Source organism: Mesitornis unicolor, unplaced genomic scaffold, assembly GCF_000695765.1.
Source record: "Mesitornis unicolor isolate BGI_N332 unplaced genomic scaffold, ASM69576v1 scaffold2424, whole genome shotgun sequence".
Taxonomy (NCBI): domain Eukaryota; kingdom Metazoa; phylum Chordata; class Aves; order Mesitornithiformes; family Mesitornithidae; genus Mesitornis; species Mesitornis unicolor.
Genome location: NW_010179251.1, coordinates 820 through 15,615, shown reverse-complemented (window position 1 = coordinate 15,615; position 14,796 = coordinate 820). Strand labels below are relative to the sequence as shown.

Below are 14,796 nucleotides of genomic sequence, written 5' to 3'. Positions count from 1 at the left end.
CAGCACAGAGGTCTTTGCATGGATGTCAAATAAAAAAATCCTAAGGAATACGGAGTTGTACTTGCTTTGAATTTTGAACTGTGGAACTGTTGAAACTTATTCAGATGATGTTTTCATACTTTTAACCTGTTGATTATAAAAAGTTCCTTTTTTCAGTGAAATAGAAACTGGTATTTCCCTTGAAGTCCTCTACACAAAAAGTAATATGGGTGATCCTTGGAAATAATGAAAAATGCAGTAAATCAAGAATAGGTGGTTTTGATTTTTTTTCTTTTTTTGACTTAGGAGATGTAAGCATTGGTGTGATAAGCTTCACTGTAATTTTGCAATGCGATTTCATTACAAGCTAACCTTTGAGTCAATTTAAAAAAATGTGTTGGAAACATTTTTTTCCTTAGTTGTTGGAGCTATGATAATTTGTTTCTCTTTGTTTTTGATTAAGTAGAATTTTAGAAGAAGAAACAAGGAGGCTTTTCTTTCATTTTTATAGATAAATGAATGTTACTTTATTTCTGTGTTTAGGAGGAAAAGAAGAAGTTTGATAAAGAGACAGAGAAGAACTACAGTTTGTTAGAAAAGCATTTGAATTTATCAGCTAAGAAGAAAGAGCTACAATTACAAGAGGTATTGTTGCCTCTCTTTTTAATGAAAGCTACAGACTTTTGAATAGATAAATACATTTTATGCAAATGCAAAAGCAGCATTCATAGTTGTTAAAGAAAAATAGCAAAGTGCAAGTATATTGTGAAAAACTGCATTTCTTATGAGGCTTTACTATATATGTAATTTGCATTGCATTGAATGTATTGACTAAGTGTTCTGTGTTAATGCTTAATACAAATTACAGCAAGGCTTATATTCCTGAAGGAATATAAGCTTCATGAAGCTTATTCCTGAAGATTTTTTATTTCTTCTCATGTTTTGAAGATCTGTTTTTTCAAGTGATGCTACAAAAAAGTTTGTTGACAATTTATAACTTAAAATCAGATCTCTTTTGCCTGGCTTTCCTTCTGTCCCTATGGGTTTATTATCATCATCCTTGTTTGTAATAGCTTTTATTTCTGGAACAGCCACAAATAGTACATGAGAAAATAGCAGAGAAATCTTGCAGAAGCTTTCTGTAGGCAGAAGGATTTTTTTCAGAGAAAAGTAATTATGTTGGGATTATTAATGCTTGGTCTGTGAATGCCTTGTATCATTAAACACTTAGTATTTTCCTCAGAGATAACTCTCCTCCCTGCCCTCTACCCCACCCCAAATAATCTGTGCCATCTTTCATTAAAAATGGTTAATATAACCAGCAAGTTCACTAGAAACTTGAGAACTCGGATTGTTGTGGAGTTTCACCAGGTGTTACTTCTCCATATTGTATTTGCAATATTGTATAGGCCGATATAGATAAAAATCAACAAGGCCAAGTGTAGATTCCTGCTAGGACAATCCTTGCTACCAATACAAGCTAGGAGATGATGTGCTGGAAAGCAGCCCCAAGGAAAAGGACTTGGGGATACAAGTAGATGAGAAGCTGGACATGAGCCACTGATGTGCATCTGCACCCCAGAAGACCAACTGCATCCTGGACTGCATCAACAAGTTACAAGCATTGTTCATGTGTCAGGACCTGTACTTTTATCAAATTGATCAGTTGCCAAAGAAACTGATGCAGGAAAAGTGAAATAGTAGTAATGATGATCTCTTGGTGATATCAAGAACCGTATTTCAAAGTCTGAAGTGAGATCTAACCTCAATGGAAAAATATAAAATGCCTGCAAGAGGCATTTTGAAACTGTATCAAATGTTGTCTGAAGTTTTAAAGCATGTGTGAAGAGCAATGAGCAGATTTGTTTTAAATGTCCTTCAAAGTTCCATGAATAAAAATTCTGAAATTCTTCAGTCAGGCTTTTTCATTTATGCATTTGATTTTGGAATATATATGTATAAGCAAATTAAAACAAACAAAAAAAAAGACTTGCAACATGTTATCAGAGTGCTAAACAGGAAAAGCTTTCTTGCACAAGCTTATAAAATAAATGTATATGGGAGCATGTGCATAGGAGCTTGCTAGTTTAGTATTATATTTGGCTAGTTGTGTCAGTTCCTGACTAGAATGTATAAAGGATACAAGTATAAATTTGACAAAAACCATCCTTTGTTGTGGAGTGTGTCTTACATTAACATTGCCTTTGACTCTGTTAGTGGAGGGATATTCCTGAGATTTCACTAAGGCACGATGTGTGTTTTATTTCTGTATTTCTTTGGCAGTACACAAAGTACAGTGCAACAGTGAGTGAACTTGCTGGGTGCACGGGGAAGCTAATGCCTCAAAAAACTGAGGAGATGTGATAATTTATTTACAGGGGAACTGAGAGAAATTAATAAAATGTCTGTGTTGGGTATTGTGTTCTTGGGGAAGATAGAGGCAACCAAAATAGTAAACAACCAAAAACAAAGAAGAGAGCAACAGGCTTATGTGGGGCTTTGGTGTATATAGGCCAATCTTACTATCAATTAGCCAGATGTCCTAGTAGGCCCACTTCATAGTCTTTTTCTATGGCTACACTCCAGTACTTGTATGTGCCATTATAAGCTTTGCTGACAACTCAAAAAATTCCTGTATTTACTGGATGTGTTGGAATGACTGGGCTATTTGAAACACATTTTTTTTTAACTGATGTGCATATCAGTGCTTCTTTTTAAATGGCATTTGTTATTATGCTCCTTTAGCCGCTCTCAGCTTTCTAGCACACAGCAGCAAAGTGAAGCACGTCTTAAGGCAAAACCGTCTTGAAGCTAATTTGATTTATCCTCTTAGAGCACAGCATTCACTGTTCTGCCTGAAGGATATAGCCTCAGTATTTAAGAGGGAGTGTATGAGAGTCTGCTTCTTTCACCTAACCCTTTCTCCATTCCCTTTTGTAATTTAGCGTAGAAGCGTTTGGTATTACCACATGGGCAAAGACTTCAGTGTTAATCACTTAGAGTATGCCTTTGTAGTCTTTCTTTAATGTTTTTTAATAAAGGTTTCTGTTACTCAGTTCTTTCAGTTTTATAGTTTCATGAGGGCACATGTACCATAAATAATAACTTAATGAAATAATACATATATGCTAGAAGGTTAAATAGTTAAGTACAAATGAATGGCAGCTGAAATATAACTGTTCACCATCAATATGATGTTGGCATTTCAGGAAAGCTGAGCTAAAAATCAGCTGCAGCTGATAAGGCTGCATTTCTAAATAATTGATGCTTTGTGGAAACTTATGAAGTGTCTTACCAATAAGTGAGCTTTCCTTTCCTGCCAGTCAGAGTGAGCACAGGTGTGGGGTGGGTACAATGGCATTCTGGCTATTTACAGCAGTTATTTGGGTTATAGTGTAAAGCTTACAGTACAAGTGATGTGGTTTTCAGCAATAACATTTCCTTCCTTAGTTTGACTAGAGGGATTATTTCTCCCATTTCTAATGGAAGACCCTGCTAGCCCCCTCTCTCTGGGCAGGCACATATTCAGTGCTGTTAAATTAGTGCACAAGAAGCTTGAAGAAAGTGTTATTGGAATGTTTCTAAAGTGTAGCCTTATGTTTTAAAACAACAACATATGTTACTTAGTAAAAGGAAATTGCTGCTACCATTTAAAAGTAAATGAATGGGCTTGCAAAGGAACAAATCCTGGTCTGGAGAAAATAATCTTACTGCTTACCACTTGCATGCTATACATGTGTAATTTTGAAGCTGTCTGCAAAGTGTCTTTGAAACTTGATTAGCCATATTCTTTGTGTAGGCAGATAACCAAGTGGAGCAGAATAGAAAACACTTCTATGAGCTGTCCCTCGAGTACGTATGCAAGTTGCAAGAGATACAGGAGCGGAAGAAATTTGAGTGTGTGGAACCTGTAAGTACCAGTGAATTCAGTGTACCCTGACATTCATAAGGGAAATGTTAGTTTTCATAAAATGTGGAAAACCATGTGCTGTACTGCAAAAAAACTCAATTTATAGCATGGGTTTGAATAGAGGATTCAGGAAGATGATGTTGGAGTCAGACTTTTGCCTTTTTTTTTTTTTTTAAACCACTGAAATGTTAGTTCTGACTAAGGTAAGGAATTTCATGTTCTATATTAAGGTTGCACTTAGTGATCTGTTAGTGAAGAAGTGCAGATATAAATTAACTAAGAGGATGCTGCTGGCTAAAAGCTCGATATCAGGTAGTCTGATATGTTTGATTTCAATTGCAAGTAGATCTGTGCACAAGCGAAGGAGTTTCACTGAATTTCAGTGAAAATCATGCATGTACTGAACAGAATTATTTAAACTTCTGAGAAGACATTGTTCCAAAATTTTCTGAAATGTGTGCCAGCTTCGTAACATAAATGCAACTTCATGAAAGATCAAGAGAACAGTAAGTGTAATACTGAGATAAAGAGGATGGATTGTGATTTCCATTCACTCACACTCTGAAGACTGTGTTTTTGGGCCAACTCTGTCCATTTATTCTGATACAGTTATTTTAATGCAATAATAAAAAAGTTCCAAATGACCCTGATTAAAGTTGGTCATTATGGAATTAATGAGAGCTGTGTATTTTAATATAGCTTATTCCTGTATGAAAAAGTTTCTGAAATACTCAAGAGGGAATAAATGGCTTTAAATATATTAGCATTTTTCAAGGAATGGGAAAATTTCGTGAAAACTGGTTAGTTGGCTTCTTTTTCTATTCAGTTCTTCTGTTTCAAACCATTTGAAGTTTCCTAAGAGCCAGCCTAGACTAGTGATTCTTCAAATTATGTTTTCAAAACACATCTTTCTTTCTTTTTTTGAAAGATCCCTCTGGATGGGGTTGAACTGTATGTTGCTCAATTTGTATTTGAAGTTTTCACCAGAGTGGTAAATTGAAACTATTTACTACCAAATTGTCATCCCTTTTCTCCTACATAATACTTTGAATTTATGGGGTTTTTTTTCATTTTTGAAAATGGTTTATTTGCATATGAATTCAGTCTTTATTATTAAATACATTCTTTGGTGAGTTCTATGTATTAAAGAGAATTGTTCTTTTCTGTCACTTGCTTCTTTCTAACAACCCGAACCAAACAGTAGAGGTAGGCAGTACTACACCTCATGCCATTTCCAATATAGTATAAATCTATGTCTGTATACATAGCTGATCCTTTGGATCTAAATAGTTATTCATAAATTGTAGGCATTAGTTGGAATTAGTTTATAAATAATAATTTTGTCATCTCTGATCTTTTCTGAAAAAGACTGCGCAGCAATCATATTCTGGTAAATGGAGGTTTTAATTCTAACAAGTCTTTCGTTTGTATTTCAGGTGCTATCATTTTTTCAGGGTTTGTTCACTTTCTATCATCAGGGATATGAACTTGCTAAAGACTTCAATCATTACAAAATGGCTCTGCAGATAAATATACAAAATGTAAGTTGAGATTGAGGTCTATGCCTTTTGTGTGATTTTGTTTTAAAATTACACTTCGGTTGCTGTACGTACAGTATCTGTATCGCCAATACTTGCCTCAGTGTTAGTGCATTGCCTGTGAACGTTGGGGATGTAGTGCCATCTCCTGGCTAACCAACCACATCACTGCACAAATCCTTGCTAATTCCAGTGAGTTCTTATTTTGTAATTTCTAATACTCTGAAAAACAAACAGCAGGTAAAAGGCCTCCACTTCTTTTTCAAGTTTTTGTAGGGACATAACACAGGTTTGTCGTGAAAGAGTTTAGAAATGAGTTAAGTCTGTTAAAATGCACAAAAGCCTGGAGAATTCAGAGGACGGGTAATGAAATGCCAAAGTTCTCAGTGTTTTAGGTGTGTTTGAAATTGAGTATGTGGTGGTCATGTCTGAGCAGCATTGCTTGATAGGCCTATATTATCCATAACTGAGAAAAGGAAAGAAAAAACCCCAGGGTTTATCAGCATTGTTTTTGGCATCTCTGCCAGAAGTGTGACTTGGAGTTTGTATTTGCCTCAAAGCAGCCCTTTCAGTCGAGAACATTCTTGTTGGTTTGGGGTGCAGAACTGTATAAGGAAATCGGTGTTAGGGCTAACTGGGGCCCACCACTAGCTCCTGTACCCTCACACCAAATTGGCCAGTGAGATCTGCTCAGGACTGGAAGAAATGCAAGCAAGGTGACAGACTGAAGCAGTGGGACTGGCAAAGTCATAAGTCAGGTGGTCTGTGCACTTTCTTGAGATTTATTGGAGAATGAAACTCGCTCAGAGGAACTTGGATGTGCCAGAGGCCTGTTGGTAGGGAACGAACCATGTACCTTACTGGAAACAAGCAATTCATGACACTGTGTCTGTTTTGTTGACCTCTAAGGGCGCCTCGAATTAAGATACAGAAACTACTTCTCAGAGGTTGTGGTCTATTCTTAGAAATGGCTTAACTGGCAGGCAGTAGCAGGGAGTTGGGAAGGCAGAAAAGAGGATTACTGTTGTTGTAATACATAGTGACATGATTCATATGTCATGATACCATTCCTTTAATTGTCTTCCCATATATTTAAGTCTTAAGTTTCCTCTTGAGCTTTTGTTTGGTTTGGGTAGAGGAACTGAGTAGTGGCAACCTCATAAGCAGACTTTCAGGGCAGAAGTCAGTGCTTCTGGAGAAAATTTCAGGACAGACTTGCTGTGTGCTTAGCTTAACAGAATGAAGAGCAGCAGAGAACCACAGTGGGAGCACAGAGGGGGACTGATGTGAGATGAGCAAGAAATGAAATGTAAGAGAGAAGCTATGATACAGTTTTGAAGAGCTGGATTTCAGATTATACATGGAAAAGAGCCAGTGAAGTGGTCAGTGGTCAGTGAACTGATGAGTAGTAAGAAAGCCAGCTATTCTCAACAACTGTATTTTCAATCAACTCAGTGGTATTATAGTGTGCCCCAGGAAATCCAAAAGAGATTGAGCATTACAGCTCAAGTTGTATGAATAGATAGAAAGAATGACCTGGATTTCAAAACCCTGTAGAGAGAAAGGAGGCAAGACTTAACAGCTCTGAGGTAAGAGAAGAATAGAAGGAAGCATCTGAAAAGATCATGAGAGGACATGACATGCACTCTACTGTGTGGAAAATGAACAAAACATCCCAAAAGAAAAATGAACTAGAGCTTGGTGGTGATACAGCTAAGCTGCTGGCAGAACACTGGATTGATAAGTTAGAAATTGAAGGGTACAAGATTCAGTACAGAGAGCCTAGCTGGATACGGAGAATGATTTGAGAGTTGCCAGTATAGCTGTAGTAATTGCCTTCGTTTTCATTCAGATTGAATTATTCTGTGGGTTTCCTCTCCACACCATGCCCCAGGCCCTGCCTTCCCCTCACTCCCCTCCCAAAATAATAGAAAGAAAAAACCCAAAACAAGCCAGATTGTATCCCAAGCTCAAGTAAGCTGATTCTTCCAACAGTCTCATTCTCTTGTAAAAATCCTGCATCTTCAACTAGATTCCTCTGCACTCCCAGGACTTTTCTTTTGTTATCTCAGTTCTGTGTGCAACACCATACAAGGGTCCTTTCAACCTTGACCACACTCTCCTGCCCTGCAAGCAAACCTGGCCTTCCCTGGGAAGAGGATGCACGGCCATGCCGGTGCAGGGCCTGTGGTTGACCCCTGGATAAGCTCAGCTTTGTCATAGCACAAAGGGAGACATAAATTTTCTTCAGGTTTCTGGAGCCCATGGTGCGGCATCCCACCATTCCCAGGGTGTATTTCACATGCATGGATTTGTGATCACTGCACAGCTAAGACAAAGATCCTAGCAGGAGCATTGAAAGCATCTAACCTAGGAGTGATCAGTGCTTAGGGAGGAAGGTTTAGGTATGAGCAGTCTGTCACTATCAAATGTTTTGCCATTGTCCTGAGTACAGAGTATATTTTTTAATGCAGCCTTTCTAAAGAATTATGAAAAGGAGCTTAGAAAATAGTTCAGAGCCTTGAATCTGTAATTTTCATGTACAGATGGCCAGTTAGGAGCGTACTATTAACTGTCTTATGTACAAGAATGAATACTTGCTTATATTCATGATATATTTGTTAGTGTATGCAACTGTATGCTTGTTCTGGGGGAAAAAAGCGGAATAGATGAGGCAGCATTTTCAGAAGCTGATCCATTATCAGGAAAATAAAGGTGCTCTCAGAAATCAGCAGGACACATAAGTATGACTCTAGAAGTATGTGCTTTCCTGAAAACATGTGTACCAACTGGGGGGATAATATCTGCTTGGAATGTTTTTTTTTTCAGTTTGTGCAATTTGGGCAAGTGGTTATGTGGAGAAAACTAGGTATTACCATGATTGTCTTGATTTTGTTATTTGCTCGTTGGCCAATTGATGGTGCTCTTCAGGCCAAACTGAGGAGTTTCTAGTGTCAGGTGTGAGCTGCTCTGTTATTTTGTGTAGTCCTACTGTATAATTTATAGGTAATGTGGTTACTTTCTGATTATTTTTACTAATATTCTAATATGTATTTCTCTTGCAGCTGCTTGCAAACCTTGAAATGATGGTCAAGAATAATGTTAAACTGGACTTTGATTTATTTTTTTTTCCTAAATGCATGCAGTGCTTTTTTTTTAATGCTTCCTATCTGCCAGAAAGAGCATGTATTTCTTCCCCTCTTTACTGATGTTTTTTTCCTATCTTGTTTCAGACGCGAAATCGTTTTGAAGGAACAAGGTCAGAGGTAGAAGAACTCATGAACAAGATCAGAAGAAATCCTCAGGAACATAAAAGAGCAAATCACTTCACAATGGAAGGCTATCTCTATGTACAGGAAAAAAGTAAGATGTATTTTTGTATTTTTATAGTGCCCATATTGTGCATATAGGCAAGTCTTATTTCTAACATGGAGATGCAAAGAATTTGCAGTTTATTGAACAGAGTCATCAGAGTAAAAGTTCAAAGTCTCTCATGGCGGTGTTACTGTATCTCATAGAAAGAGCAGAGCGCTGAAAGTGTAACAGTTCTTAGCAAAAGTGACTGAATTCAGGGAAGTTTTATTTGACTGAAGAATTTATTTTATGTTATTTTTAATTCCTTACCAACGACCTCCCCTAGAGTTGTCAAACATTTGTTCTCAGACAGCAATATGGTTTGTCAAATTACCCTTGGAAATTTGGGCTAGTTTAGCATGATGAAATCAACTGTCATTTCTTTGGTTCAATGAAATGCTTTCATTACCTAATTGTGATCATAAGGTCAAATAAAATATTCTTTTTATCATGTTTAATTGATTCCTGTTTAGGTAAGGGCTTCTTATCTAAAGTATTTCACAAATGGAAGACTCTACAACATTCTTGATGGAAACATTGGTGTTAGAGTGTTCAGAAATAAGTTTTAAGACAACTAGCAGTAAAAAATAAGAATTATTATTATTCTGTGAGATCAATTCAGTGGTGGTCTTTGTCATCATGAGCTTTAGAATCAGCTGAAAGGATTCAGAAGAGGTGAGTATGTCTGAAGTTGAGCTGGGGAGGAGGGGGGTAGTGAGACCTTCCAGCTTAGGAGCAGTGAAATCCTCTGTCAGCTTGAGCCACTCGTGAAAGGCTTCCCTGATACTCTGAGGCAGAGTCCTTCAAGAGAGAAGATTACTTCGCTGACTTTTTTTTTTAAAAAGTAAATTAATAGAAGTGAGAAGATAAGGGGCTCAGAATCCAAGTTTTAACAGTTAATACTATGATGCAAATCTCAATAATACTGTATGTAGTAGACTGGGCTCTGAAGTGTATTCTGTGTATGATGTGTACTGATTAATAGTTGGGAGTGAGTTTAGGTGCTAGAAAATGTGATCAAACCTTAATCAGTAAATAATGTAGAACAGTATGTGTATGCAGTTATTTAGTTTCAGCAGAACATGTTCTGCTCAAAAAAGCTTTCAAGGGATCTTTCTTTTATAGGGAAAAATAAGCATAAATGTGAAATACTACATATATTGCTTTTTAGAACAGTATGCACTGGTTAAAATTTGTATTTCTTTGTATAATGTTCTTAATTCATAACTTTGTTTTAAATACTGTATTATTAGGAATTAAGTAGGACTCTTAAGTATCATTTTGGAAAGCAGGAGAAGGAAACACAATTTGGAAAAAGTATAAACTATTTAATGCTTCTGTTTTATATAGGGCCTGCTCCCTTTGGTTCCAGTTGGGTGAAGCACTATTGCACGTACAGGAAGGAGACAAAGAAATTCACCATGATCCCGTTTGAACACAGATCAGGAGGGAGAGTTGTAAGTCTGTTTTTATATTCTACTCTTATGCTTGCCCTGGATCAAGATCAAAGGATGTGTCAGATAAGATGTGTCAAGTACTTTCCCTGTCTACCTCCTTGCCCTTTTTTTTCTTCTTTCTTCTTGCAATTCAGTTTTGCCATTTAAGGGCATTAACCTAAAGTAACAGATGGATTAATAGATAAGAATTCTGCAGACTTTTCAGTTGCTTCCTTTTTGAAGACCACAGAAAACATGGGACAGTTAACATGCACTGTTTCACCATTTAGAATCTGGTTTATCCATGAGGCATTTAACTTGTTGAAGAACAAATCAAGAAAATAGATTAGACTTAGAGATGTCTTTCTTAAGTGCTCCAGTCAGATTGTACTTTCAGAGATGTAAGTAGTCAAAGAGGGACTAGAAAAAAGGGGTTTTAGTAGAAATACAATTTGTACTGACAACTCGATGTAACTTCAGGTATCTTAGACACCATCTGAAATATTCAAGACCCAACATTGTTGATCTTTAAATAGCTTTAATTCCTATTAAATAGTTGGGACTTGAGGGCACTCAGCACCTTTAGAGATGATGCAATACTTGAATGCATTAATATGGATGAAATTTTGTTGCAAGGAAAAGGATATCTGAAGCTGGAAAATTATGTTTGAGTCAAAATTCCTGCAAATGCAGCACCCTGCCCTGTCTTCAAATTTGGTTAGAAAATCATGCTGTTGAAATTTCATTGGGGTATTATAACCCATTAGTATGAGCAAAGGGAAGATGGCTTTCATAATTTTGAGGGCTGTGTATATTTACAAATATATTGGAATTGGGAGAATCTTTCAAAAGCTCTGGAAAACCTGCCATATTGAAAATTATTCGTGTGGCTTCCTTAATTTCAGTACTTCTATGCCTTTTTAATCCTGATTTACTCTAATTGTAATAAGCCATTTAGTTAGTATGAGTGTAAGCATTTGGCATACTAGAACACTTATGAAGCCATTTTTGCTGTATTGAAAGATCTCCAATTTGAAACCCACAGTGCAATTACTCCTTTAGTGAAAACCTCCTGTGTCTGGAGATGTTGAATAAGATAAGAAATAATTAATATGTACAGTTAATCCTGATTAAACCTAGTACAACTCATAGCTTTCTCAGATGAATTTAGTTGTTTTATTTCTGAATTTCTAATGGTAAAATATGATCCTAGTGTTGACTGCTCTTGAAGAAAAGACTGCTTCTGTAAAACAGATTACAGATAGTAAAGAATGCTTACTTTGTTCTAGTTACTGTAACAATAGCCTTCACTATGGAAATCACTGTGTCTGACATAAAATGAGAGAAATCTCTTACACTTATTTTGTGCTTGTAACATGCAATATATTTATAGCAAAATATTTTTGTTAGTTTAAATTACTGTGGTACTGTGTCATATTGTGAAGTGTCAGCTAAAATGGACTCAATATTTTTGCATTTATGTCCTGTAAATGACCACGGAATTTATGTGCTACTCTGCAGAGACCTGAATGGCAGCCATGAGTAAATTATTTTGCAGGTGTCAGTTTTCGGTATAGCTTTTGCCATTACTTTAATGTAAACTTACCATAGTTGCTTTGTATAGCTGAAACGTCCAATTACTTGGTCAAGCATATAAAAACTTTCTTTCCACAGGGTGATGAGGAACTCTTTGTCCTTACATACTGTACCAAAAGAAACACAGATACTATAGACAGGCGATTCTGTTTTGACTTAGAAGCTTCAGACAGGTAAGCTCATGAAACACACTGGAAAGGACACTTTCTATGTTCTAGTTAATATTTCTGTAATATTTCTGTTGTGTTTTCGTCTTGATTTTTTTTCCCCAATGCTTGTTCAGACTGCCAATGGGAAATAAGTCACTGGAGGAGCAGGCAAGCATTGTCGTGGCTCACTGGATGTTACCTCAGTTGTGTGTAGCAGAAGCAGTGAGGATCTAAACTGAAATGTGGTCTGAGCTCACATAAAAGAAAAGCATAGGAAAAGTTGAAGAAACTAGTATAATTGCTGTTACTATAGTAAAGAAGTGTGGATTATACTGTAGTACATTTAGCTGTAGTGAAAGACTAAGATCACAGTAATAATTCATACAGTCACGACCATATGGTATCACAAGCTTGCTTTCCAAAATGACAAGTTGCTGAGTGTTTATACTGTATTCTCAGATTTGAAACTAAGTTCATTAGGATTTTGAGGCCTTTTGTGGCTACTGTAATCATCCAGTGCATCTTGAACATAGTTGCCACTGCCTTTTTGAATCACCATTTAGTTGTCTTATTTCAAGAGAAGAATTGCATATTTATTTCACTAAAATGATCATAAAATAATATTGCTTTTCCTCAGCAATGTGGTCTTCCTTCATTTATGAATATGAGAGAATCCAACTTAATAGGATATTGCAATTAAATACGGCTGTTTTAAGGCTACGTTTTGTATCTGTGCAGAACAGGATCATAGCTAGCATTAAGTCCTAGATGGAAATTGATGGACTGTTGCTGAGGTTTTGCATCCACCCCTTCTGCGCTGTTTTTAACCCATACATTCACTCCTTACTTATACCAATTAATTACATTCTAACTTATCATGTAGTAAGTTTTCAAGTTTTATAGGTTTTTGTTTTTTTCTCTCCATCAAATCCATAGTACCCTTCACTTTAAATGTATTGTGATCAATGCTGCCAGGCCCCTCTGTCCTATGATTGCTAGTGGTCTGAAAATATGTCTGTGATAAGGATCGTATGCATGTGCACAGTCTTAGGTCAGAGGCTTGCATGGCCAGTCCTAAGGCAAACCCATTTCTGTAACAAGCAATGGGTAAAGGAATGCGAAATTACCACTGCATCTGAAAACTTTCAGCTCATATGGCAGATGAAAAGATGCCCATTTACAGCTCAGGTGGCATTTGTCACATGCGTACAGAATGGTTTGAACTTGCATTTTGGATTTGAGAGCGAGGTAGCTTAACTATTCTGACACAGTGTCCCAACAGCAGGAAAGGGAGTAAAGATTTAAGCTCTTTACATCAGCTCCTCTTGGGTTAGTATGAATAACAATATTCAGACTGAGTCTGATAAAGTTGCTGAAAAAGTACTGTGAGAAATGTCACTCCACTCCGCTTTGTGTGTCATCTCTGCTCAGTAGGGTATCTGGAGTTGAACAGGGATGGATGGAGAGCAGTGTTTCCTTGATCCTGCAAAACAATTTTTCATTCTCTTTGGTAAAAGTGGGAAAAAATCTAATCCATCTTCCTCTCCTGATGTAATAGACACAACTGGTCCGCTGTGACCTTGATATCAGACAGTTCTCTTTTAATAATATATGTGTGCAGTACTGAGATGTTCCCATAGAGATTAGTCCTGTGCTGCAGGCCATTAGCTTGTTTCCTTGGTATCAGTTCAGGGCACACTTATCCTTCGGCTTGTTCGAGTTAAAAAATAACGTACGGATTGATGGCTGTCTATGGGGTTTTCTTTGTTCCTGTGCTATGGGAGGATGCAAGACTGTAAAATTTTAGGAAGGACTTTTCAGTAGCAAATGTTCAGCCTTGTGCATGACTTGAGCATAGTTTGAATCTGCTAGCTGGGTGTTTATGGATTCTTCTTTTAAAAAGAAAGCAGGGATTATTCTTTTTTCTTTAAATTCTGTTACTTACGACTATAAGCTCTGAGGGTGCTAGGACCCTGGCTAAATCTCTGGAAAGTTATGTTTTTTCTGTTTCTTGTACTCCATCATGTTTAGTCGGAGATCACTTGTGGTAAATGTAGACAAATTTAAATCTCAGAGACAGCAGAGGTCTTCTGAGGTAGAAAAAACATTTTCTATTGATAAAGAACATTTTTGTTCTGAAATGCTACTTAAATTTTAATTTTACTGATATAGGACAAGGAGGAGGGAAAGCTTTGACTCTCTTGACTTTAATTTGATGACAAAATAAATAATGTTTCATGGGGCATATACTGAGTTTGACATATTGTCTCTAGGCAATATTCTTTGATACCTTGGCAATTATAATTTTAGTGGAAAGAAGGAAACTTGGCCCTGCATAAAAGTAACTCATCTGGTTTTTGCTTTAACTAATAAAAGAAAGTAGACAAGAAAAAACCAAATCAGCATGTGAAGTTTTTTTTGTTAACTTAGCTAATTACTTAGGTTTTGGGGTTTTTTTCTACCAAGTGATTAAATTTGCATGTTTAAGATGGTTGCAGCTCTGCACTACTAGCACACAAGTTTGCATTCAAAATAGCTGGTATGGCTTGAGAAGCTGCTTTGCTTCCTGTTACTAGTAATATCAGTAGTAGCTTATTTTAGTCGCAAATGTTATTAGTTGCGGAAATTATAGCAAGGCTTCCCTCAACCCCTCTAAGGGCTCGAAGTCTATCACTGTGAATAGCTAGAGACTCCATTTTTATGGCTTAACAGTCTCCTTATTTTAACTAATCAAAAGAAAATTACTTGCTTGATCATTGCCATTTTCTGAAGTTATAGTTGGGTCTCCTGAGTTTAACTTGAATTGCTTGAGGGTGTGTGCCTGCCTTGTCCTC

At 36.7% G+C, this 14,796-nt stretch overlaps 1 protein-coding gene across 1 annotated transcript in view; it reads left to right on the top strand.

Annotated features, from left to right (window-relative positions):
• LOC104539224 (rho GTPase-activating protein 10-like) overlaps nucleotides 1-12,196 on the top strand; it is a 20,509-nt gene extending 8,313 nt beyond the window's left edge. Inside the window, exons 4-10 of the mRNA XM_010182696.1 lie at nucleotides 523-624; nucleotides 3,779-3,889; nucleotides 5,326-5,430; nucleotides 8,661-8,790; nucleotides 10,132-10,238; nucleotides 11,892-11,986; nucleotides 12,097-12,196. Of these exons, the coding sequence (XP_010180998.1) occupies nucleotides 523-624; nucleotides 3,779-3,889; nucleotides 5,326-5,430; nucleotides 8,661-8,790; nucleotides 10,132-10,238; nucleotides 11,892-11,986; nucleotides 12,097-12,196 (750 nt within the window). The remainder of the gene's footprint in view (nucleotides 1-522; nucleotides 625-3,778; nucleotides 3,890-5,325; nucleotides 5,431-8,660; nucleotides 8,791-10,131; nucleotides 10,239-11,891; nucleotides 11,987-12,096) is intronic.
• Nucleotides 12,197-14,796: the final 2,600 nt, after the last annotated feature.